The 26,594-nt window shown below is 40.1% G+C and overlaps 2 protein-coding genes across 2 annotated transcripts in view; both read left to right on the top strand.

The window, feature by feature from the left end:
- The window catches only part of LOC149199265 (suppressor of mec-8 and unc-52 protein homolog 1-like), a 197,214-nt gene extending 187,764 nt beyond the window's left edge, over positions 1 to 9,450 (top strand). Inside the window, exon 11 of the mRNA XM_089400518.1 lies at positions 9,216 to 9,450. Coding sequence (XP_089256644.1) covers positions 9,216 to 9,314 — 99 coding nt within the window. The 3' untranslated portion in view covers positions 9,315 to 9,450. The remainder of the gene's footprint in view (positions 1 to 9,215) is intronic.
- On the top strand, positions 5,142 to 6,024 carry LOC149199266 (uncharacterized). The gene is made up of 2 exons (XM_089403655.1): positions 5,142 to 5,419; positions 5,544 to 6,024. The coding sequence occupies exons 1-2, from the start codon at positions 5,292 to 5,294 to the stop codon at positions 6,022 to 6,024; spliced, it is 609 nt and encodes a 202-aa protein (XP_089259781.1). The 5' UTR covers positions 5,142 to 5,291.
- Positions 9,451 to 26,594: the final 17,144 nt, after the last annotated feature.

Here is a 26,594-nt window from a genome sequence, read left to right as displayed (position 1 = left end):
GGTGATTATGACAATGTCCTTGATCTTGCTTCTCTTGGATGAATAATCTTCAAGTTACTTTGATTGTAGATCTCTTCAACTTGAGTAGGGTCTTTGTGTTCTTTTGATGATGACTTGAGGATCTGAAGACTTCTTCTGGTGTAAACTTCTTTTTCGATCTAGGGTTTTGATACTTCATTGTAGATCTTGAATTCAAGATTATCTTCTAGACTTGCTTTGATGCCCTTTTGAGATTTGGTCCTTGAATGCTTAAGTGTCCCTTGATGAGACGTCCTTTCCTTCATTTTGTCACCTTAGCTCTGATTAAGTGTCCCTTGATGAGACGTCCTTTCCTTCATTTTGTCACCTTAGCTTCGATAACATGTTGAGAAATCTAGGGCATTTAGGGTTTGGTGATTTCTCCTTAGATGATAACTGCTTGTGAATGATTTTTACTTCTTTAGATTAGGATCCTTTCTTTAGTTAGATTATTATAGTGTTCTTCTTCATCAAATAACTACCAAAGCATAGACAATAAAGTGACAAGAGAAACAAAATGTGGGCAATTAGCCAGGGCCAAAACCTCTCCAACCCGAGAGGAAAATGCAAATGAATTCTTCTTCTGTAGAGACTTCAATTGACGAATACCAAGACCAAGACCAAGACCCTTGACACAACAACCTCTCCAAGACCAAGTCACAAGATCCTTCTTCACTGCTTCTCCTTCTTGCACTGTTGGTCACGATTGCTTTGAAGTTTCAGCTTTCCTCCACAGATCTGCAATTTAGGCTACTTGAAATCTCAGTAATGACACACGTGTGGACTGAATTATGGACCTTTTGGTATGTTTCTCCTTCGCTTGCCTTGAGGGTTGTTCCTTGCTAATTCAGCTAGCAGTAATGATGATGTGGAGACCCTTTACTTGACTTTTAGAAAGCTTGAGTTAACCCTGCTGTAGAAACCCTAGTTTCTTCGACACATGTGAGGAATTAACCCAAAGACAATCCAAAATTCCTTCCCTCTCCTTCACTTTCTTCTTGCTGGATGAGAAGCTATTCTTCTTCTGATCCTCATATCTTTTCTTCTTCAGATTTCCTTGACCGAAATTTTGTTTCTAGAATGAAGGCCGAGTTGCCTATTTATAGTTGGTTTTCCCATGTAAATTAGCAACTTGACTTGGAGACAAGGTCGACATGGCTTTTGGAATCATCTTGTTTTCTTTTTGTAAGTCGATTTCAAGGGATGCTTGTGGCATGGTCTTGGAGGGTTAATGACTCAAACAAAAACTTCTTTTTACAATATACAATGTGCCCAAATGGGTCTTCAACCTTTGACATTGACTTATTGGACTTTATGACTTGATGACCAAACCTAATAGCTCTCAATGGGAGCTTCTACTAAAAATAAAATTCCTTGAGCATGAAACCCATGACCCATACATTACAAAATGATTTTATTTTTCTTCTTTACATCAATTACATAAAATCACAATTACACATGACATTACGAAGATCGAACCTAGTTACACTTTTCAACACTTAACATCCCGAGAAAATGTACATTTCATACAAATCCCAAGGAACCATTTTCTCATATTTTGCATATCACACAATCGTGGAGTTGTAAGGGTGAACTTAAATGCCTTGAACGATGCTTACTTCACCCTATAAGCATGGAATCTTTGAAGATCAATGAAGAACTAGGGCTTCCTTCTTCCAATGGAGATGCTAGATGAGAAATTCTAACTTAGGGTTTGGGATGTTCTCGTCAACGAATCTTGACTCATAGACTTCGAATCAGGAGGAGTTGGAATCAACTCCTTGTCGACAATGACACCAAAAACATTACCACAAAATCTAGTAGGCCTAGTGCAAAGCCCCACTAGGTAGATCTAGACCTCATGGCAACAAGAGATCAGCCACCATGGTCACCTCAACAACCTCTCTCCAACTATTTAGTGGTAAAGTAAACCACAAGGGAGGCTTCCCTATATAGATTACTTAAAGGATATTCAATAAGAAGGGTTCAAGGTGAATCGAGGTCTAGTGATTGGGATAAGATACCGGCGAAGCCAAGTAGGCTATGATACTCTTTATCAAGGTTCAAATACTCTATTCCCAGACCACTTAAATACATTAGAGAACGGTTATAAGTTATTGTTTGATAGATATTCAATGATATGGCTTGCGATGTCATTTAATAGCTAGAAGAAATAGCCTTACAAGTATAGATCATTAAAGTAACAAGGTTATCATTTAGGCATGCAGGGTTTAGGGCATGCAGATGAGTTTATTTGGTTGGAACATGCATCAAGATTCAAACAACAATAGAAAATATGATGTCAGCCCTAATATTATGGGTTTATAATGCTATTAATGCTATATTTTGTTTTTCTCCAACTATAAATGCAGTCCCTATTAAGAGGGAAATAACACATCAAATAAAATTACTATTTAGCACAATTTCAAGAAAACGCTAACCCTATATGTCTAGAATTTAGAGAGAAGAAAGAGAAAATAGCTATTAAGGAAAGATTGATCATCACCTCTTGGGCAATGGAGTCTTTTGGGTCAAATTGAATGAAGATGATCTTGATAAAGAAGGCGAGAGCGTCTTCTTAGATGGGAGATTTTAAGTTCAAGAGATGCACACAACAAAGTTCTCTTGAAGGATTCAAGGAAGAGAAGCTTTACCTAGCATAAGCAATCAAGATTTCAAGATAAATATTGCAATTTAAACATGTCACACATAGAAAGCCTAATTCCAGTGTTGTTAAAATCCCGATAAAATCGCGATTTTTTCAAAAAATCGCGATTTTAACCATAACCCGATCAAATCGCGATTTTTATCCATAAAAATCGCCAATTTTTTTTATACCCGATTTTTTCGAAAAAATCGGGAGTTTTTCAAAAAATCGCGAGTTTTTCAAAAAATCGCGATTTTTTGTGAAAAAATCGCTACAGGCGCGGGCAGCGGGCTTTTATATGCAAAAATCGATTTTTTTTTTTATTCATTTGGCTGTCCGCGCGGAGGAGGAGGAGAAGAGGTGAGGGAGAGCAGCTGAAGGGTTTCCGTCGGATTTGGGAGCGAATCCAAGCGTTTTTAGGAGGAATCCAAGCCAAGATCACCAATTTGTCCGTAAAAAAGGTATGTAGATTAATTTTTTTTTGTTTTGCTTCTATAAAAACTTTGTTTTTCATTGTTTTTAAAGAATTTTTTGAAATTTTTCATTGATTTGGGATGGGTTATTTGTTATGACTATGAGAACCAATTTTTTATTTTTATTTTCTCATTTTTTTAAACATTGTTTATTTTTTTTGAATTTTCATTGTTTTTTGGCATTTGCCATTGGCATTTGGTTGGGTAACTTGGGTTTGGAAATTGGGATTTTGGAAATAATTAACTTGTAATTTTGTAAATGCTAAATTGTAATTTGTATTATGTAATCCTAAATTCCTATTTCCTAATCCTTACTTTTCCATAGGTTTGCAAATTCAAAATTCAAAAACAAACATGCCAAGGAAATTGGATCCTTTCTGGGAATATGGTGAACCTAAAACTCCGAATGATAGACAAAACTTGTATTGCAAGTTGTGTGGAAAGGAGATATTCGGGGGGGTGTACAGGTTGAAGTTCCACCTTGCACAAATCCCTGGACGTAATGTGGAGCCCTGTAAAAATACAAATGCTGAAATTATCCGAAAAGCCATGAAATCATTGGGAGAATTAGAGCACACTAAAGAGGCCAAAGAAGAACTTTTGAGGCAACTAAAAAGGTCAGCTGAAGGAAGTGGGCCAAGTGGCACTGGTTCTACTGCAGCGTCAGTCAATCCGGTAGCTGCATCATCATTTTTTGTTCCTCGAACCACACCTGGTGCACAACCAACTATCGGTTCAATGCTAAAAAGAAATGAAAAACAACAAGCTGACAAGTTGATGACAAAATTTCTCCTCTGGAGTGATATTCCTTTCAGCATTGTAAGGAATAATCCATTTTTCCAACCTACTATTGATGCTATTGCCAGTGTTGGCCCGGGGTACAAAATCCCTTCTCTTCATGATTTCAGAGGCCGGCTTCTTCAAGATGAAAAGCGTGACTGCACCCAAAGATTGGAGGATTTTAGGGCATCATGGGCACAAACAGGATGCACTGTTATGTCAGATGGTTGGACTGACCAAAAGGGGAGAACCCTTATAAACTTCTTGGTTAGTTGTCCCAAGGGGACTATGTTTATCAAATCTATTGATGCAACTCATCAAATCAAAGATGCAAGAACTTTATGTGATTTGCTGGATGTGTTTATTTTGGAGGTGGGTGCAGAAAATGTTGTCCAAGTCATAACGGACAATGCTGCAAATTATGTTGCTGCTGGTAGAATGCTTATGGATAGGCATCCTACTTTATTTTGGACACCTTGCGCTGCCCATTGTATTGATTTGATGTTAGAGGACATAGGGAAAATTCCCTTTGTCAAAGAGACTGTTGACTCATCAAAAAGCATCACAAAATTTATTTACAATCACACATCTGTGCTTAGCTTGATGAGACAATGCACCAACAACAAAGAGTTGGTGCGCCCCGCCATTACACGGTTTGCGACGAGTTTCATATCTCTTCAATCCCTCTTGAAATCTATGTGGGATTTGAAGAGAATGTTTCTTTCAGAGGAGTGGCGTTCTTTGCCAATGAGCCGCAAACCAGAAGGAGAGGCCGTGTGCAGACTTGTTTCATACCAAGAAGACTTCTGGGCGGGAGTGCAGGAGGTGTGCGCTGTCACTGAACCTTTGGTAAAGGTTCTTCGGTTGGTAGATGGTGAGAAGCCCGCAATGGGCTATTTGTATGAAGCCATGGACAGGGCCAAAGAAGCCATTCGGTCCTACTATGATGACAAGGGAGATGATGGGTTCCAGAGACAACTCCTTCTATGGAACGTCATTGATGAGCGATGGAACAACACACTCCATCGTCCCATTCATGCTGTTGGGCTTTTCTTGAACCCTGCATTTTCTTATGCATGTGGGTTTGATTTTGATACTGAGGTCGTGGAAGGATTATTAACCTGTGTCCAGAAGATGGTGAGATCTCCAGAACAATGTATAGAGATCTCTAGACAAATTGAGACATATAAGATGTCAGGTGACACATTTGGCTTTGAGATGGCTGTCATTGATAGGACGATTAAAATGCCAGGTATTTTTTAGTTTGTACTTTGTAACTTTGTTTCAAATTTCATTGTCTCTTCAAATTCCATTTTTTTCTTATGTTTATTTAAAATTTTATTTGTAATTTTGTTGTAGACGCATGGTGGAAGATGTATGGTGGCAGAGTACCCCTTTTGCAAAAGCTTGCCGTACGCATCCTCAGCCAAACATGCAGCTCCTCGGGATGTGAGCGCAATTGGAGTGTATTTGAAAAAATACACAACAAGAAGCGCAATAGGTTAACAACTTAACACTTAAACATTTAAAATATTGCAAATTTCCAAATAAATTTTTGAATTCATTAAACAATATTTTTTTTTTTAATATTAATTATTAATTATTATTTGATGAACTTTGTACAGGTTGGAGTCCCGTAGACTTAATGACATGGTCTATGTCTACTACAATCTTCGATTGTGGGTGAGGCAACTAGAGAAGACACCTGATATGGATGCCATCTCATTGGATGGGATTGACACCACTGCTGAATGGAGGGTTGAGACCGAGAGGCCTCTCATGGATCCCACTGAGGATTGGTTAGTGCAGGATGAGGGGGAGGAGGAGGGGGAGGAGGAGGAGGAGCAGGAGCAGGAGCAGGAGGAGGAGGAGTTGGAGGAGCAGGAGGAGGAGGTGACACCGCCTACCCGGGCTACCACTACCACCAGTAGAGGACGTGGTCTCCGTCTACCTACAGTAGCTGCTACTTCTACAGCTACTCCTTCAGCTTCTAGAGCACGTCAGACTCCACTGCCATTTCCACCACCACAGGCACCAGCATCTTCATCTAGGGGGAAAGAGAAAGCAGTGACATTTTCTCGCAAGAGGGGTAGAGGAAATCAATAGGATTAGAGTCTTAGACTTTCATTTTATTGTATATGACATTATGACATGATGAGATACATTATCATATTTTTTGTTGATATTTTGAGGCTGAGTTGGGACTCAGGACTTACTATTCAGGACATGATTCAATGTTATGTGTGATTTTAGCGCTAGAAATGATATTAAACATCTTATATATTAGTTTTTTTATCATATTTATGTGTCAATGTATTTATTTTATGTTGTAGATGGTTTAGATATTAAAAAAATTGAAAAAAAATGAAAAAAAATGAATATTTTTGTGTCAAACGATGTTTTCCCGATTTTTTCCGCTTTTTTCCCGATTTTTACGATTTTTTCCGCTTTTTTCCCGGCGCCGAATAAATCCCGATCGCGATTTTAACAACATTGCCTAATTCACATATTATAGCATGCAAATTTTAAAAATACACAATAAATTTACAAAATTTCCACAAGAATCACTTTGATCTATCCCAAAGAAACCTTCTCATGCAAAAATCCTTCTCCAAAGACAAATTCACACCATAAATCTACACTGCGGCTAGATAGATAAAAGACTAGAGCTAGTGTGCACTTCTAGAGAAGAAGTGTGATGAATGATGATGATCAAAATGAAAAGTAACCCCACTCTATTTATATGAGGGTAACCAAGTCACTTTTTCATAATTTTACAAACAAATCCCTAAAACAAGTTTAGTTGAGCATTCAGCTAGGTCAAAGGTCACAAGCCAACCTTGAAATAGCTTTAAAACATAGGAAAATACCAAAAAATAGCCCACAGGTGTGGAAGAAAAATGATCTACACCATGACTTCATCTTCCAAAATAGGCAATAATGCATCATGCAAGTGAGGCAATGGTCCAAGAGTGCTCCTCACTCCAAGAAAACCTCAAAGTGCATGTGTACATCTCCAAAGGGCACCTCCTCCACCATGACGTCATCAAAAAGGAGGCCTATGTCACCCTTTCCATGCATGTAGGAGTGACGTGGCACCATTTAGGCCAAGTGTTGGCATCAAAGAGGGATGTGCTAGCCCTCCCAATTCATCTTAGTGACAACCATCGTCATTTGGGCTTCGGAACAAGGCATCATCCATCAAATAGGGTCAAGGCTAGCTTGGGGATGTCTTGGGTCCATCTGGGCACATCATCAAATAGTCCAACGCCCAAGCTTTCAAGCTCAGTGTTTTAACATCTGGAGGCTCATCAAGAGGTGTAGAAGTATGTGGATGCTACTCAAGGCCCAGCTCATCTCTAGAGGGGCAACATTGGGGTGATAAAGTCATGTCTGCTCTTAGAATGGGGCAAAGGATCCCTTGGAAGGTGTTGAAGAGGAGTCAAGCTATCCATCAAGGGATCTCCACTGCATGTGCAATACCACCTGAACAAAACATTTCAAAATCAAGTGAGATCAGCTTCATTAGAGACATAAAACCATTAAAGCATCATAATGGACCATATTATGCTAGGGGCATAGAAATACTTCACACAAAACTCACCTTGAAATGTCTAACTAGATTAGGACCTGTAAACAAGTTACCTCAATGTATTGTTAGGATGCCAATTTGTTCCAGACGAAATGGCGAGTAACAGGGTTCATGATGATTATTGCATCATCATAAAGCCATAACTGCAACTCCTCTGTGGTGATTTATCAAGTAATGACTGTTATGGGACATTATTGGTAGCGGTATCATGTGTGGGACCTGCTCTCTCTCTCTCTCTCTCTCTATATATATATATATATATATATTAGTTGTCAATGATATGATGAGGTGTGTTAGTACACAAAATATAATTATCTGTGCCACATGTGCAGGAAAACTGGGCTTGGTAGGGAGGATATCATTTTTGATAAGGAGATCTGGGGTACTAAGCTATAGTCTTCTGCCCCATGTACGTCCATCTGTCTTGTAGTTTTCATTTCATTTCATCTCATCCTGTGGGGGCTCCTTTCACCCGTTGGGTTTTGGTTGGGCTTCTTTTGCTGGTTGTAATCACTAGCTCCTATAACCAATCTATTTTGGTCTTTAGTGGACATTAATATAAATTTAATGCTTTTCCTATATGGTCAAATGGCATCTCGAAGCTATTGGGTTGGGATTGTGTTATGATCATATGGCACTGACCATCACAGAAGGGTTTCTATCAAAGTCTTTGCTTTCTATATAACATGTTGGCATCCCAAAAGACAATGTCCCATATACACAGGCAGTATTGGGTTTAATTCCATGCTGGTCTTCAAATGTTTGAGTTGTCGGGAACGATGTTGTGTGAGAGAACAATAGAAAGGATGCACATTAGAAAATTTTAGAAGTGGTCTGTCTATACATGCCCAGATTATTGGTTGCAATCTTCATAAGTTGCATCTGTATTAGGGACAATTTGAATAATAATCATAATATTAATAAAATACCAAACTGTATTGTCACTACTATGATCACTTTCTACCCTTCATTGTCACTGAGATAGTAGTTACCTTTTTATTATTCTGAAGGTGCATTGCACAAGCAGACACCGTGACCAGTGAAATTGGACATAAGAAACTTGTTGGAGCATTCAGAAGTTGACTCGGCTTCCCAACAAAGTGAGATTCTGCTGACTCTGTCCAGCTCGGTGAGCTATTATCGAGTTTGTCAAATTTTGCTGAGATTAGCTGAGTTTTCTTGAGTTGTTGTGTTTTTATGTTCCCTGATTTTTGAATGCATTTTCCATGAATTTTTATAGGCTGAATTATTGCTGAGTTTTGCTGCGTTATGAGCGAGACATAGTGGTGCGACTTTGATCGTGACTGATGGGGTGGTTCAAAGTAAACGTGTTGTGCTTGTGAATATGTTGAGGGCACTTCTCCTTGAAAAGATGTTCAGTGCACTTCTGTGACTATGGTTTGAAAGGATATGGACTTGGATAGCATAAAATTTAAGTTCTTCAGTATACTAGCGGGAAAGTGCCCAAGTGCAGCATCTAATAACACTGTTTATAATTGATTCTTTTTTATCTATTTTTGCAAGCATCCTATTGTGGATTCTTTCAATAATTTTTTTGCATTTTTAGGCATTGTTTAACTCCATAGACTTTGGAGCATTGTTGATGAATTTGTGTATAATTAAAGCGTTGTATAATAGCTCTATTGATTTACATAAATGTTTCTATTTTTTCATATTGACCTGAACTTTTCTTTTCCTATTGCAGGCACATGACAAGGACATAATTGGTGTAACACCTCATCCACATAGGAATTTGTTGGTAACATATAGTGAAGATAGCACAATGAAGATATGGAAACCCTAATATGGATTTTATACTGCTATTGGATTTGTATAGAAATAATAATTTTTTGAATTTTGATGGTAGCGTATGGTTGAAGGAAAACTTGGATATATCATGTACACATTTTTCTCCATAAAGGAATGTATTTTATTTTTTATTTACTGCACTTTATATTTCTCGGACCCTCTCTCACACACATGCATTGGCACTACTAAATTACACAGCAATATAAGCACTCATGCTTTCACATATGTTTTACTTTATTGTATTGCAAAATTAGATGTGTTTGCATCTGAGTTTCCTTGATTTTTGCTTACACAAATAATTATTATATCATTTATTAAGGCATATTAAGACCTTTCTTGAAAGTCATGTTTTTATGGAATTTTCACTTAAAGTGAAGCGATGCCTTAGGGTAGTGCACTCTAACCTGTTAGACAAGTTGTAAGTTGTAGAGAAAATAATTGGACAGGTTGTATGTTGTTGAGAAAATGACGGACTCCATGAAGATTCGACTTGATAGTGTGTACAATGCTCTTTATATAATCATAGTAGGCTCACCTAACACTTACAATAGAAATTAAATTTATATTAATGTTTTTGAAAGACTAAAATAGGTGTTGTTATCACACAATCTAGCAGGGGTCCTAGGAGGGGTACCTAAAGGACAACTACTAGACCAAATGGAAACAACAGGACAAGGACCCACTATCACCTCAGGCATTGCCCCCTACTCTTTACGGACTTTCATTGATGGGAGGAGTCTCGGTATTAGGGAAATCACTAGAATAATAAGGTCAATGGCTAGGTATGAGGTGATTTCCAAAGCCCATTCAAAGGAGATACTCAGATAATGGCTTGGTTGCTTCAAGAGCAAGATAAAGGACCTCCAAGAAAGGCTTGCAAGGAGGCCTAGACCTAAGAAGAAAGGATCGTCAATACAAGGGATGCACCTAGATCAAGGTTTCCTAAAGGGATGAAAAGGACCTCTCTTAGGGTTTTATGAAATAGAGATCATACAAAGGTTTGGGATCACCAGAGAGACATAGGGGATCCAAGCAAGGCCTAGGGTTTGCTAAAACCAACGACACTGAGATACCTAAACCAAGCAAGGATAGGATAGGTCAATGAATGGTTAACTTCCAATGAGATTTCAAGAGTAATTGACCTATGGAACGCTGTTAACCAAAGAAGCCTAGGAGTAGTAATGATGTTGGATCTAGGGCTTGAGGTTTCTCCAAATCTAGCTGTGGAATTTGCTTCAAACTTTGAGGACACCTAGAGGAGACCCTAACTTAGTAGTAGACCAACTCGGTCTTCAAATGGACCACCCTAATGCATTTTGCACTAGGCCCTAGGAGACCTTCTAGGGTTAGGGTAGAAAATGGGAAAAGTCAAAGAAAAAGGTTTGAAGGTGATCAACTAGGAATGGGATCTAATGCCTTGACAATTGGGAGAAAGGGAGTCAAGATTGGCCTTGATGAAGGAACTTCACTTTACCAAGAAGTCCTATGCAACTTTTCGCTAAACCTAATGAGGCAACTACCCAACAACAAGGAATTTATATTTCGTTTAGCAAGAGATGATCGAATTTCAAGGTTTGTGAGACAACGCAAGCCCTTAGGAACATTCATTCACTTTATCTCTAACATGTAATGCATGCAATACTTCAAAATCCTAGTGTTTCATTGTTAAATTGGCAACTAGGGCCAAACTTCATGTGGGTCATCTTATTCATGGCTAATAATATTTTTATTAGATTCCTCTCGTCGAGAGGTGTAGGATTGATCTAAAGATCATCCGATTCCGATAAGTATTTATGGAGATATGAATTTATTTTGATTATGGAATTATTATCAAGCCGACCTACAACTCATGTAGGCTCAGAAGCCCAACAGTCACATCTATTCAAACATCATCAGTTGTGTATAAATACAAGAGGACTTTTCCTCATTTGCACTCACTCATCTCATCACATCTCTCTCTCTCTCCTACGTAGAAAAGAGGGTCTTCTCTACTGCGCAGAAAAGAGTCTCTCTCTCACACGTGGAAGGAAGCTGCTGAAACTGAAGCTGCTACTGCAGATCCAAAGTTTGACCAGCGTGGACCATCAAACCTCCTCTTCTGAATTGCGTTGTAGGTTCATCTGAACCTCCTCTGAAGGTTGCAACTTTTGGTGGTGGAATCAAGCCGATTCGACGGTTGGTTTGTGAGATATCGACTGCCCTAGTTTTGACGATGAAGCCGCTAATGCTGATGCTGCTGATCTAGGGTTTGCTACTGTTGATATAAATTAGATTTATTGTACTATTTCTCTCTGCTGAATTATTGAAGATAAAAGAAGATTTGATCAAAGGGTTTTCCCACACATTGTGGGGTTTGTACTTGGCTAGCCGCCACATCTTGTGTCTCTTGTCTTGGCTTGTTTTCTGTCGATCGTTTAATGTTCTATCTGCACTTTACTTTATGTACATATGATTGTTAATCTATGGAATATAATAAGAAAAAGAAGTAAACTGTTATAAGCATAGACCATACCATAACTTAACACGGTATCAGAGCTGAGGTGAAGACAAAGCCCGAGCAAGAGCAATCACCGAAGAGAAGATAGGCAAGGCTATCCTAGAAGAACAAGGAGTGTTGGACCATGTGAGAGGCAATATTGTTGAGCCTCCATCAAATGCATCCGCTGCTGCCAGGTACAAATGGAAAACTGGAGAAGTCAAAACAAAGAAGATCATTTGGGACTCTATCGACAAGCACTTGGTGGCCTACATCTCTGACCTGAACACCTCCAAGGAAATCTACGATAGACTGGTGAGTTTATTTAAGATAATGATGCAAATCAAGTTTTGTTTCTTAGAAATAAGCTGAGGGAAATCAAGAAGGGTAAAGATGAGAGTATGCAAGCATACTTCTTAAGAATCACTGAGATCAAGAACGATCTCCTATCTATTGGGGAGACTATCACTGATAGGGAAATGGCACTCACGACTCTTAAAGGATTACCATCCGAATGGTACGTGTTCAGGACTACTCTTCTGAACAATCATGTAATTCCTGGTTTCAAGGAATTAATGGCTAGATGCATTCTAGAAGAAACAAGGGTAGAAGAGCAAGAAATGCCCTTGCCTAAAGGTCCTCCTGCTGCCTTTTCTTCTCATGCTAAGAAAAGAAATAATTTCGAGTCTAAATCGAAAAGAAAGGCTGGACCTAAGGGTGGAAGAAAAGGACGATGTTACATTTGCAATAAAGCAGGTCACTATGCAAGGGAATGCCCTGATAGAAAGGACTCTCACCGTGACGATGATCAAAATCCCTCTCATGGTAATTGAAGGGATGAAAAATTCAATAGCAAAGGTAGAAGGAATGCTGGAAATCAAGGAAGAGGACAACCATTCAAGAAGGCTAGAAATTCCAGGATGTATTAAATGCACCTGACCTCTGAAAGAACTTGGTGTCCATCTCAGTAATGGAAGACAAAGGCTACAAGGTAACCTTCAGCGATGGCAAGGCACGTGTATCGAAAAATGATGTTAAAGATGCCTTTACTCTTGTGTTTCGTGTTGATTCATTATATCAGGTCGATGAAAGTCAGGTAGGTGTCATGTCTTATGACACATCTCTTCAGTCTTAACTTTGGCATTGGAGGTTTTCCCACCTTCATTACAAAGATCTACCCGATGTAAGACATATGGTAACAGGGATGCTCGAATTTCGAGTAGAAAAAGGTGTATGTTCGGGATGTGCCGAAGGAGAGCTGTCCCCATTCCCCTCAAGCCTAAGCAAGATCTTTGATATATTACAGTTGGTTCACTCAGGCATACCTGAGGTTGGCATTAAGAGGGAGACTACTACACCACATACTCTAGAGCAGAATGGTGTGGCACCGTATGATTGTGGAAGCTGCCTCTATGGGTAGATGATGTAACAATGCCTGATGTGGAAGAACTGATGGATCTTATTTATCCACCTGAGCCTTCCTCTTCCAGGAAGAGGCCTTCATGGCTTAGGGGGATACTTGATGATGCTGAAAGACAAGCTGCACCCCGAGGAACCTTCCGTGAAAGTAAGAAACCCATCAGGTATCAGGGATACCTGACCAGTATGAGCACAATCATACAAAATGAGCCTTCATCATTCTCAGATGTCGTCAAGCATCAAGTATGGAAGGATGCTATGACCATTATGGAGAATGATGTCTGGGAAGTAGTTCCCAGACCCCAGGACAAGACAATTGTTACTTCAAAATGGCTTTACAAGATAAAGCTGTAGTAGATGGAAGTATGGAATAGTATAAGGCTCGTTTTGTTGCTCGTGGTTTCTCCCAAAAGGAAGGTATAGACTATGATGTGATATTTGCACCTGTTGCCAGATATATGACCATCCACTTGATCATAGCCCTTGTGGCTTCACAAGGATGGAACCTACATCAGATGGATGTCAAGACCGCGTTCTTGCACGGTTCGATCAAAGAAGAGGTCTATGTGGAGCAACCCGAAGGATTTGAGATTTATGATTGAAAATCTCATGTATGCAGGTTGAAGAAGGCTCTCTATGGGCTGAAGCAAGCACCTCGAGCATGGTATGAGAGGATCGATAGTTACTTGATGAAGCTGGGATTCACTAGGAGTGAAGCCGATCCTAACCTTTACTTTAAGGTTGAAGATGACAAGCCTCTCATACTGGTGTTGTATGTGGATGAACTCTTTCTAACAGGTGCATACCCTCTCATTCACAAATGTAAGAGGGAGTTGGCTTCTGAATTTGAAATGAAGAACCAAGGACTTGAAGTGTGGCATAAGCCAAGGGAAATTTTCCTATCTCAAGGAAAATATGTGGTGAAGATTTTGAAAAGATTTGGTATGGTGGACTGCAACCCTGTGACTACCTCGAGGATCTTAACTTTCAGAAGTTATATGGTAGTGATGTCGGACCAGATTTGGGAAATGCTTCTGAGTTTCAAAAACTCATTCGCGTTGATGTTCTTGGTGAACCTCCGTCCGAACATATGTTTTGCAGTTAGCATTGTGAGCTCATATTTGGTTGAGCCTCACTAGATTAGTGCCAAGAATCTTCTGAGATGTCTTCAGGACACAATCTCTCATGGATTGAGATACACTGTCAAAAATATGAAACTGCATGATTATTCGAATGTTGATCAGGCAGGTAGTGTGGAGGATCACTGGAGCACTTTTTAGTGCTGTTTCTCTTTGGATTCTGCTTCGATATAATGGATGAGTAGGAAGCAGAAGTCGGTTGCCATAAGCACCGCTGAGACTGGATACATATCTACGAGTATGATCCCGTATGGAGCTGTCTGGTTGGGGAAGCTCTTCAGTGAGCTGTTTGAACACATACCACTGTGATTCTCTGTAACAACCAGAGGTGGGATTCGATTATTGAGGAATCCTGTATTCGTCGATTGCTACAGTAGATAGACATCATCTGGGATATGGTAAGTCGATGAGCAAGGAGGCTCCATCACATTAAGATGATGTACAGGTCGATACACCTTGTCAAAGCCCCGAGGAAAGATCTAATCTGTGATTTTCCCAAATGACTTGGAATCGTCAAGAAACCCTTGTACAAGGGTCCTGCATGTTGCATACATTGAGCTCTGGGAGCTCTGAGGGCTTGCAGTTCTTACTGGAGCAACATACGACCACAGGGTGACTCACCCTCCCCTGGTGGTGCACACTGGAACAAGATGATTCGCTCTCTTGTGGGACAAGATGATTTACTCTCTTGTGGAACAAGATGATTCGCTCTCCTGTGTAGTAGGATGATTAGTTCTCCTGTGAGGCCTGGATTGATGTGTTCTCCTATGAGGCTTGGATTGATGTGTTCTCCATGGCGATTGTAGCAGGATTGATGTGTTCTCCTGTGAGGACGAGATTGATTAAGTTTTCCTGTCGAGGCATCCTACCTATGCAGTCTAGGACTCGTGGGAAGTACCTCTCATTTGATCAATGAGAAGGGAAATGAAGTTAGGGACCATAGTAGTACCGATGGACGCATCGCTGTATCTACCGTACTCCCTACGCTAGGATGACCTCCATTGATCTGGGATCAATGATACTGGTCTGGAACCAGTGGTAGAAGTTGTACCATACTATGGCGCTGACTTCGGGTCGGTTGAGACTAGTCTGGGACCAGTGGTACATACTCTGAGATTGACTTCATGTCAGTGCAGTATTGGTCTGGGACCAGTGAGAGTGGTACATACTATGACGCTGACTTCAGGTCGGTTGAGACTGGTCTGGGACCAGTGGTACACTCTCTGAGACTGCGATACTGGTCTGGACCAGTGGTAGGAGTGGTACCTACTATGAAGCTGACTTCGGGTCGGTTGAGACTGGTCTGGGACCAGTGGTACGCACTTTGAGACTGACTTTGAGTCAGTGGAGGATGATACTGGTCTGGGACCAGTGGAGTTGTACTCACTATGACATTGACTTCGGGTTGGTTGAGACTGGTTTGGGACCAGTGGTACATACTCTGAGACTGACTTTGAGTCAGTATGATACATCCTCGATCATTTCTTCTTCATAATTCAGACAAAAGTAGAACATAACAGAACAATGCAAGAATAGATTAGTACAGGGCAGAACAAGACAAAGCAGAACAGATAGAATAGAGCAGAGCAGGGCAAGGGTCAGGCTGTACAGGGCAATGCATTTGATGGATGAATAGTAGTGACCGACAGACAGATTGTAGATGAAGTTCTCCCTAGTTGAGAGGGAGTGTTAAATTGGCAGCTAGGGCCAAACTTCATGTGGGTCATCTTATTCATGGCTAATAATATTTTTATTAGATTCCTCTCATCGAGAGGTGTAGGATTGATCTAAAGATCATCTGATTCCGATAAGTATTTATGGAGATATGAATTTATTTTGATTATGGAATTATTATCAAGCCGACCTACAACTCATGTAGGCTCAAAAGCCCAATAGTCGCATCTATTCAAACATCATCAGTTGTGTATAAATACAAGAGGACTTCTCCTCATTTGCACTCACTCATCTCATCACATCTCTCTCTCTCCTGTGCAGAAAAGAGGGTCTTCTCTATTGCGCAGAAAAGAGTCTCTCTCTCACACATGTGGAAGGAAGCTGCTGAAACTGAAGCTGCAACTGCAGATCCAAATTTTGACCAGCGTGGACCATCAAACCTTCTCTTCTGAACTGTGCTGTAGGTTCATTTGAACCTCCTCTGAAGGCTGCAACTTTTGGTGGTGGAATCAAGCCAATCCGACGGTCGGTTTGTGAGATATTGACTGCCCTAGTTTTGATGATGAAGCCGCTAATGCTGATGCTGCTGATCTAGGGTTAGCTGCTGCTGATATAAATCAGATTTATTGTACTATTTATCTCTGCTGAATTATTGAAGATAAAAGAAGATTTGATCAAAGGGTTTCGCCACACATTGTGGGGTTTGTCCCTGGCTACCTGCCACATCTTGTGTCTCTTGTCTTGGCTTGTTTTTTGTCGATCATTTAATGTTCTATCTGCACTTTACTTTATGTACATGTGATTGCTAATCTATGGAATATAATAAGAAAAATAAGTAATTTGTTATAAGCATAGAACATACCATAACTTAACATTCATGAATCCACATTTCAATTAGGGCACATAAGACAGTGACAAGACATTCCATACATTAATCATGTACAAAGTAAAGAAATAGCATCAAAGTAGTACTGATAGGAGAAAGTGAATATATCCATCCATCATTTTTGCATTTAGAAGCTCCAAGACAAAAAAAATAGTGAAAATCCAAACACCGAAATGCATCAACAAGATCCAATTCCATCTATCAATTACATGTATGAATTCTTTTACAAGACAAAATCCCGATCAAAATGATGATGATTAACAAATGTGGCTCCTTTCTAATTTATATGAGCCTCCAATAGTTCGAATGGGCCTAAGTAGTCTAATGAGCCCCTAAAAATGACTCTAATGTGCTAACTAACAATATTATCGGTGACAAGCTCACCAAATAACTCAAAAGTACTCAACAAGGCTTCCTAATGAGGCTAAAATGATAGAATAATTGTGCAAGAGGGCCGTTGGAAGGCCTAGATAAGTCCTCCATGTGCTAAGACTAAGACGAAGGCTCTCATAATGATGACCAAAGGGGTTGGCCTCTTGGTTTTCAAGAAAAACATCTGTGGTGCTCCCAAGTGGCTATGGAGCAGAGTTAATTGTCTCATGGGTCTCCAATGAGATCAAACATGTTAATACTCCGTCCATGATGGCTAGAATGATGATACAAGCCCTCCCATGTCCTTAGGTGAGACAAAACCCCATCTAGGACCTGGATCAAATACCAAGTGTTTGGTGCAAGTATGTGGCCAACTGGGCAATGTGGTCCAAGTGCATCATCGTCTCTGCATGACTAGGGCACAAGCAAACATAATGTAGCAGTGAAGAATCCCATGGTATGGAAATCAACGATTAGTTGTGGAGGAGGCCCATGGCTCTCAATGCTCACCCTACAAGTGCCATCATGACATCCTAGAGGGCTTGGATCCTGTATAGGGAGGCCAAACCCAAGGTGAATACCCGTCTTTAATCCTATAATAGATCCAATGCGTCTCCTCACCTTCCAATACAAAATTTCATTAGTGCAATTAAGTAAATAAGCTTACAAATTAGGGGCACAAGTGGACACTTCATAGGGGCATGCCCTTCCAAATGGGCTTTAGAATGTACAGGTGTACCCAAATTAAAATTTTTGTACCAAGAAGCAAAAGGAAGCATGGAGCAACTCTGCTTTGTCAACTAGAAGAGGCCACAAGGCCCAAGACCATATCAATAAGGTATGCACAATCCCTCTTTCAACACAAGTTATAATGCGCATTTTCAACCTTGGTATCCACCTGTTAACGGGCAAAAATGACCATTCAATAACGAGAGGAGACAACCCAGATCGAGGTTCTTTAATAACCCAAGTCGTTTAGGATAACTATTTTTGATGGGTTTTATGGCTCCATTAGTCAAATATTTCCTCTTTCAAGAAAAAATTCAATATAGTTAATTTGGGAATCCTATTGTGTATATTTACCACTAGTTAGGAGTAGTTAATGGTTATGTACACATATACACTGAATGAAAATGACTAGAAGAATAACTCTAAGCAGTGTACGGTAAATTATACAAATTTAAAAGAATAAATTGTATTTGTATAAAAAGAATAATTATAAAATGCAATTGACTTCTAATGCAACATAAATCAAAAGATAACGAGCCAAGACAAAATTGTACTTGTTATTACTTTTAATCAAAATGAAAAAAATCTAAACTTGCTTTAAGAAATTTCACATTTAAAATTCAGAAATAAAATGTAGAAATATTACAGATATATATTGGCCAATAAAAATACAATTAACTATAAGCCTAGTTTCATTTCCTTGTTAAATTAGATTAATCATCCATTCGAAACAAACTAGAAACATTTGTTTATAATAAATGAAAGATAGAAAGCGTATCAAGAGATTAATCATCCTTGTTTTATTATGGTATGTTCTATGCTTAGAGCAGTTTACTTCTTTTCTTCTTATTAGCGACATATTAGCAATCACATATACATTAAGTAAAGTGCAGATATAACATTAAACGATCAACAGAAAACAAGCCAAGACAAGAGACACAAGATGTGGTGGTTAGCCAGGGACAAACCCCAATGCGGGGAAACCCTTTGATCAAATCTTCTTTTATCTTCAATAGTTCAGCAGAGAGAACTAGTGCAAAATTAGAATTCTGTAATTTTATATCAGCAGCAGCAAACCCTAGATCAACGAAGTCAAACTTGGTCAACGAGTTGAAATTGTCCTTCAGTATGCATAGTCAATTTCTGGTCAAGTAGCCCTCGAACATCCTGAAGAAACAACCCTTGAATAACCCCAAAAACACAGTCAAACTGTTGTTGATTGAAGTCAACCTGTTGCCTAAAACTAGGGCAGTCAACACTGGTCAAACCTGTGGACGAATTGCCTCGATTTTTGTGCCAAAATCTGTGGCCTGCCTTGGAGAGGCAGCCACACCAAAACCGCACCCTTGATGAGTCAACGCTTGGTCAAAGAGACCTTCTGCACCTTTTGCGTTCTCCTTGTCAACGTTTTCCTTGCCCTAATGCGTCCTCCTTCCCACGTGTGCGCTGCTCCTTGTATAACCCAAAGTTAAGGAGAGAGAGAGAAGAATGAGTGAGATGAGATGATTAGAAAATGAATAAACCTCTCTCGTATTTATATGATTCACTGGGCATGTGTGCCACACATTTAACTGCTAGTCGACCTTGACAATTTGTCAAGTAAATACAAATAAATTCATATCTCCATAAAGACTTGTCGGAATCGGATGATGTTTGGATCAATCTTACACCTCTCGATAAGAGGAATCTAGGAAAAATATCAGTTGCCATAAATGAGGTGACCCACATGGAGTTTGGTCCTAGTTGCCAATTTTAACACTACCTCTCAACTAGGGAGAACTCCATCTGCAATCCGTCTGACCGTTGCTACTATCCTAGCCATCAAATGCACTGCCCTGCATTGCTTGGCCCTGCTTTTCTCCGCTATGGTCTACTCGAACTATGAAGAAGAAGAAATGATCGAGGACGTATCATATCATCCTCCATTGACCCGAAGTTAATCTAGAGTGTGTCATACCACTCTCACTGATCCTAGATCAATGGAGGTCATCCTAGCATAGGGAGTATGGTAGATACAACGATGCGTCCATCGATAGTACTACTAATGGTCCCTAACCCCATTTCCCTACTAATCATCCTGTCCATAGGTGAACGAATCATCCTATCCAACAATCGCCATGGAGAACTAATAATCCTGGCCCACAGGAGAACTAATCATCCCGTTCCACAGTGGCCACAGAGAACTAATCATCTTGTCCTATAGTTGACATGAAGAACTAATCATCCTGTCCTACAGTTGCCATGGGGTGTCACAGGGGAAGGTTGAACCTTTCACCCTGTACATAGTGCACCACGAGGGGAGGGTGGGTTGCCCTGTAGTCACATGTCGCTCCAAGAAGTACCCCGAGCCCCCCGTGGATCTCCCAGAGCTTAATACATCATACTCGACCCTCATAAGAGGGTCTCTGAACGACACCAAGTCATTCTCGGAAAGTCGAGGATTTGACCTTTCCCAGGGGCTTCGTCAAAATGTCAGCGACCTGTTCATCTGTACCGATATGTTGGAGCCTTATTGCTCCCCAGTGCACCATATCCCGAATATAGTGGTACTTGATATCGATATGCTTGGAGCGATCATGAAATACGAGATTCTCCGATAAATGAATCCCGCTCTGGTTGTCACATAGGATCACGGTGGTATCCAATGTAAATCCAAACAGCTCACTGAAGAGCTTTTGCAACCAGACCACCTCATAAGAGGCCATACTAGCACCAATATACTCTGCTTCAACGGTGCTCAAAGCCACCGACTTCTGCTTCCTGCTCATCCAGGATATCGAGGCATATCCCAAAGAGAAACAACACTCGGAAGTGCTCTTTCGGTCCACCACACTGCCTGCCCAATCAACATCGGTATATCCATGTAGTCTCACATCTCCGACAGTGTATCTTAACCCATGAGTGATTGTGCCACAAATATATCTCAACATATTCTTGGCGCAAATCCAATGTGAGTGGTGAGGCTGAACCATATGCTGATTCAACGTGTTGACTACAAAACATATATCCGGATGAGAGTTCACCAAGAACATCAATGCTCCGATGAGTTGACGATACTTGGTAGCATTTCGTAAAATAGGTCCGGCAGCGCTACCGCTTAACTTCTTGAAGTCAAGCTCCATCGGGGTAGTCATGGGCTTGCAGTGCACCATACCGAATCTCTCCAATATCTTCACTACATATTTTCTTGAGATAGGAAAATCTCCCCTGGCTTCTGCCAAACTTCTAGTCCTAAGAAATAGTGCATTAGTGCTAGATCCTTCATCTCAAATTCAAAAGCCAACTCCCTCTTACATTTGTGAATGAGAGGGTCTGCACCTGTTAGAAAGAGGTCGTCAAAGTACAACACCAGTATGAGAGGATTGTCATCTTCAACCTTAAAGTAAAGGTTAGGGTCGCCTTCACTCCTAGTGAATCCGAGCTTCATCAAGTAGCTATCAATCCTCTCATACCACGCTCGGGGTGCTTGCTTCAGCCCATAGAGGGCCTTCTTCAACCTGCACACATGAGATTCTCGATCATGAATCTCAAATCCTTTGGGTTGCTCCACATAGACCTCTTCTTTGATCGAACCATGCAAGAACGCGGTCTTGACATCCATTTGATGTAGGTTCCATCCTTGCGAAGCAGCAAGGGCTATGATCGAGCGGATGGTGGTATATCGGGCAATAGGTGCAAATATCTCGTCATAATCTATACCTTCCTTCTGAGAGAAGCCACGAGTGACAAAACGAGCCTTATACTTTTCCGTACTTCCATCAACTGCATGCTTTATCTTGTAAAGCCATTTCGAAGTGACAATTGCTTTGTCCTGATGTCTGGGGACCACATCCCAGACATCGTTTTGCATGATGGACTCATATTCCTCAGTGATAGCATCCTTCCATACTTGATGCTTGACAGCTTCTGTGAATGATGAAGGCTCATTTTGGATGATCGTGCTCATGATGGTCAAGTATCCCTGATACTTGATCGGCTTCTTACTTTCCCGGAAGGTTCCCCTCGGTGCTATGTGACCTTCCACATCATCAAGTGTCCCCCTAAGCCATGGAGGCCCCTTCCTAGAAGAGGAAGGCTCTTGTGGAGGGGGATCAATAGGATCCATAGGTTCTTCCACATCGGGAATCGTCTCATCTTCCTTTTCCTTTGGTTCCCTGGTGTCAGCTTCTTTAGATCCCCTTTGATTTGGAAGATTGTCAACTTTGCTAAGAGCCATATCTTCGTCAAAGGTGACATCATGGCTAATCTTGATTTCCCTTTGACCAGCCACATAGATTCTATAGCCCTTAGTGTTTTCGCTATAGCCCACGAAGATTCCTTTCTTTCCTAATGCATCCAATTTATTTCTCTTCTCCTTCGGCACATGAAAATATACCGGACTTCCAAAAATTTTAAAATGAGATACGTCAGGTTTCTTACTAGTGAACATCTCTTCAGGAGTCTTAGAACCCAATGCTTGATGAGGGCATCATTTTTGCACATATACGACGATATTCGCAGCTTCGGCCCATAGAAACTTAGGAAGTCTGTGATCGTGAAGCATAGCACAGACGACTTCCACAATCGTATTATTCTTCCTTTCCACCACACCATTTTGCTCAGGAGTATATGGTGTTGTAGTCTCCCTCTTAATCCCAACCTCTTTGCAAAATTCATGGAACTCATTGGATTCATACTCAGTCCCATTATCAGTCCTTAAGATCTTGATCTTCTTTTCGGTTTGATTCTTGATCAAGGCTTTGAAGTGACGAAACCAAGTGAACACTTCATCCTTCTTTTTCAAGAAGTATATCCAAGTCTTGTGAGGATAATCATCTGTAAAAGTGAGGTAATATAAACATCCTCCCAAAGAGTTCACAGGCACCATACCAGATATGTCTGAGTGAACCAACAACAATATATCGGAGGTCTTGCTTTGGCTTGAGGGGAATGGTCCCCTTTTGAGCTTTCCTTCGACACATCCAGGACATACACCTTCTTGCTCTACTTGGAACTTGGGCATCCCTGTCACCATTTGTCTTGCAATTGGTAGAGATTTATAATGAAGGTGAGAAAACCTCTGATGCCATAGTTCGGACTGAAGTGATGTGTCACAAGACATGACACCCAGCAGACTTCCTCCGACCTGATATAATGAATCGACTCGAAACCCAAGAGTGAAAGCTTCCTTAAAATTCTTTTTCCATACACGTACCTTGCCATCGATGAAGGTTACCTTGTAGCCTTTGTCCTCCATTGCTGAAACGAACACCAGGTTCTTTTTGAGATTAGGTACATATAGGACTTCTTCAATTGAAGAGTGACATTCCCTACGCCTTTCACGGGATATTTTGTGTTGTCCCAACGAACAATTTCCAGGTTGGTCTCCTTTCTATCAAATTGGAGAGAGCTTCTTTGTATCTAGTGAAGTGCCTTGAGGCACCACTGTCAATAAGCCAATTTCCCAGCGAGTCCGGGGGAGCAGTAGTAGAGAGGGTCGCTGGTAGACAATATTCATCTTGCTTATTGTTAACAACATTAGATTCATCCCTCGAGTTTCTTGCCTTCTTGACGGGTTGTCCTCTTCCTTGATTTCTGGCATTTCTTTTACCTCTTCCATTGGACCTGCCATTCCTTTGATTGCCTTGAGAGTGATTTTGGTCATCGTCATGGTGTGAGTCCCTTTTATCAGGGCACGCCCTCGCATAGTGGCCCATTTTGTTGCAATTGTAACATCAACCTTTTCTTCCACCCTTAGGTCCAGCCTTTCCTTTGGATTTAGCCCCAGAATTGTTTCTTCTTTTAGCATGAGAAGAAAAGGCAGAGGGATGGCCTTTAAGTGCGGGCATTTCTTGCTCTTCCATCCTTGTCTCTTCTTGAATACATCTCGCCATCAATTCCTCAAATCTTGGGATGACATTATTGTTGAGAAGAGTAGTCCTAAATATATACTATTCAGGTGGCAGTCCTCCAAGAGTTGTGATAGTCATTTCCCTGTTAGGAACTACTTCCCCAATAGATAGGAGATCATTCTTGATCTCAGTGATCCTTAAGAAATTTGCTTGTATACTCTCATCTTTTCCCTTCTTAATTTCCTTCAGCTTATTTCTAAGGAACATAACTTGTCAGCTCGAAAGCATAGGCCACCAGGCGCTTGTCGATAGAGTCCCGGATGATCTTCCTTGCTTTGACTTCTCCCTTGGACCAATTGCTTTTGGCGGCAGCGGATGCATTTGATGGAGGCACAACAATATTGCCTCTCACATGTTCCAACACTTCTTGATCTTCTAATGTCAGATCGAGAGACATCTTCCATCTGTGATAGTCAAACTTCTCATGGAGCTTGCCTTCGACGGGGAAGAGTGTTGAGGACCCCATGAAGTTTTTAGGATAGCCTTGCCAACCTTCTCTTCGGTGATTGCTCTTGCTCTTGCTTGGGCTTTGTCTTCACCTCAGCTCTGATACCATGTTAAATTATGGTATGTTATATGCTTAGATAAGTTTACTTCTTTTCTTCTTATTAGCCACATATTAGCAATCACATATACATTAAGTAAAGTGCAGGTAGAACATTAAACGATCAACAGAAAACAAGCCAAGACAAGAGACACAAGATGTGGCGGCTAGCCAGGGACAAATCCCAATGCGGGGAAACCCTTTGATCAAATCTTCTTTTATCTTCAATAGTTCAGCAGAGAGAAATAATACAAAATCAGAATTCTGTAGTTTTATATCAACAGCTACAAACCCTAGATCAACAAAGTCAAACTTGGTCAAACGAGTTGAAATTGACCTCCAATATGCATGGTAAATTTCCGATCAAGTAGCCCTCGAACAACCTGAAGAAACAACCCTTGAACAACCCCAAAAACACAGTCAAACCGTTGTTGATTGAAGTCAACCTGCTTCCCAAAACTAGGGCAGTGAACGCTGGTCAAACTTGTGGACAGATTGCCTCCTTTTTTGTGCCAAAATCCGCATCCTGCCCAGGAGAGGCAGTCACACCAAAACCACACCCTTGATGAGTCAACGCTTGGTCAACGCAGGTCAAAGAGACCTTCAGCAGCTTCTGCGTCCTCCTTTTCATTGTGCTCCTTGCCCTAATGCGTCCTTCCCACGTGTGAGCTGCGCCTTGTATAACCCAAAGCTAAGGAGAGAGAGAAAAGAATGAGTGAGATGAGATGGTGAGAAAATGAATAGACCTCTCTTGTATTTATATGATTCACTGGGCATGTGTGCCACACATTTAACTGCTGGCTGACCTTGACAATTTGTCAAGTAAATACAAATAAATTCATATCTCCATAAATACTTGTTGGAATCGGATGATCTTTAGATCAATCCTACACCTCTCGACAAGAGGAATCTAGGAAAAATATCAACTGCCATAAATGAGGTGACCCACATGGAGTTTTGCCTTAGTTGCCAATTTTAACAGGTATCCACCTGTTAACGGGCAAAAATGACCACTCAATAACGGGAGGAGACAACCCAGACCGAGGTTCTTTAATAACCCAAGTCATTTAGGATAACTATTTTTGATGGGTTTTATGGCTCCATTAGTAAAATATTTCCTCTTTTAAGAAAAAAGTCATTATAGTTCACTTGGGAATGTTATTGTGTATATTTACCATTGGTTAGGGGTCGTTAATGGTTATGTACACATATACACTGAATGAAAATTACTAGAAGAATAACTCTAATCGGTGTAAGGTAAATTATACAAATTTAAAAGAATGAATTGTATTTGTATAAAAAGAATAATTATAAAATGCAATTGACTTCTAATGCAACATAAATCAAAAGATAACGAGCCAAGACAAAATTGTACTTGTTATTACTTTTAATCAAAATGAAAAAAATCTAAGCTTGCTTTAACAAATTTCACATTTAAAATTCAGAAATAAAATGTAGAAATATTATAGATATATATTGGCCAATAAAAATACAATTAACTATAAGCCTAGTTTCATTTCCTTGTTAAATTAGATTAATAATCCATTTGAAACAAACTAGAAACATTTGTTTATAATAAATGAAAGATAGAAAGCGTATCAAGAGAACAAAATACCCTAATCACTAATCATGTTTACATCCATGTACATCTATGTAGCAATTTAAAATTTACAGAAGACATTTCATGAACCCGAAAAAAATGCACATAGTATGTCAATCAAGTTAAATCTCGTAGATACCAATGATAAGAAAAATAACTTAGTTAAAAAAGAAAAGAAAATAGAATTAGATTAAGTCATACATACGAGTAAGCATTACTAACACCATCTCATTGAAACACAATCAAATGAGAGATGTTTTCTAAATATCAAGATCTCCTTAATCCTAGTCATGGAAATCATTGAATTCCAAAAAAGGTAACAATGAAGTTTTGAAACAAATAAAACTATGTATTATATTAAAGTCATTCAATATAAAACTTACAACATATCATGCAAAGTTTCAATGTCACCAAAACATTTAACTCTGTCTATCTATCCCTCCCATATACACTATTTGGGTCCCCCCATTTTCGAAGTGTTGTAATGTATATATACCAAAAGGTACCCCATACGAAATAATTACAAGTCAAAGTATAGATCTCTT

The sequence above is a fragment of the Pinus tabuliformis genome, chromosome 2_1 (assembly GCF_031772625.1).
Source record: "Pinus tabuliformis cultivar Carrire ecotype Pingquan chromosome 2_1, CPIR1, whole genome shotgun sequence".
Classification (NCBI taxonomy): domain Eukaryota; kingdom Viridiplantae; phylum Streptophyta; class Pinopsida; order Pinales; family Pinaceae; genus Pinus; species Pinus tabuliformis.
The sequence above is the reverse complement of the archived record's forward strand: the minus strand, read 5'-3'. Positions and strand labels throughout refer to the sequence as shown.

Excerpts from the sequence above, each read along its gene's own strand:
- LOC149199266 (XM_089403655.1), top strand. The coding sequence starts at position 5,292 with ATGTATGGTGGCAGAGTACCCCTTTTGCAAAAGCTTGCCGTACGCATC. Across the intron at positions 5,420-5,543 it reads CACAACAAGAAGCGCAATAG|GTTGGAGTCCCGTAGACTTA; the intron begins GTTAACAACTTA and ends AACTTTGTACAG.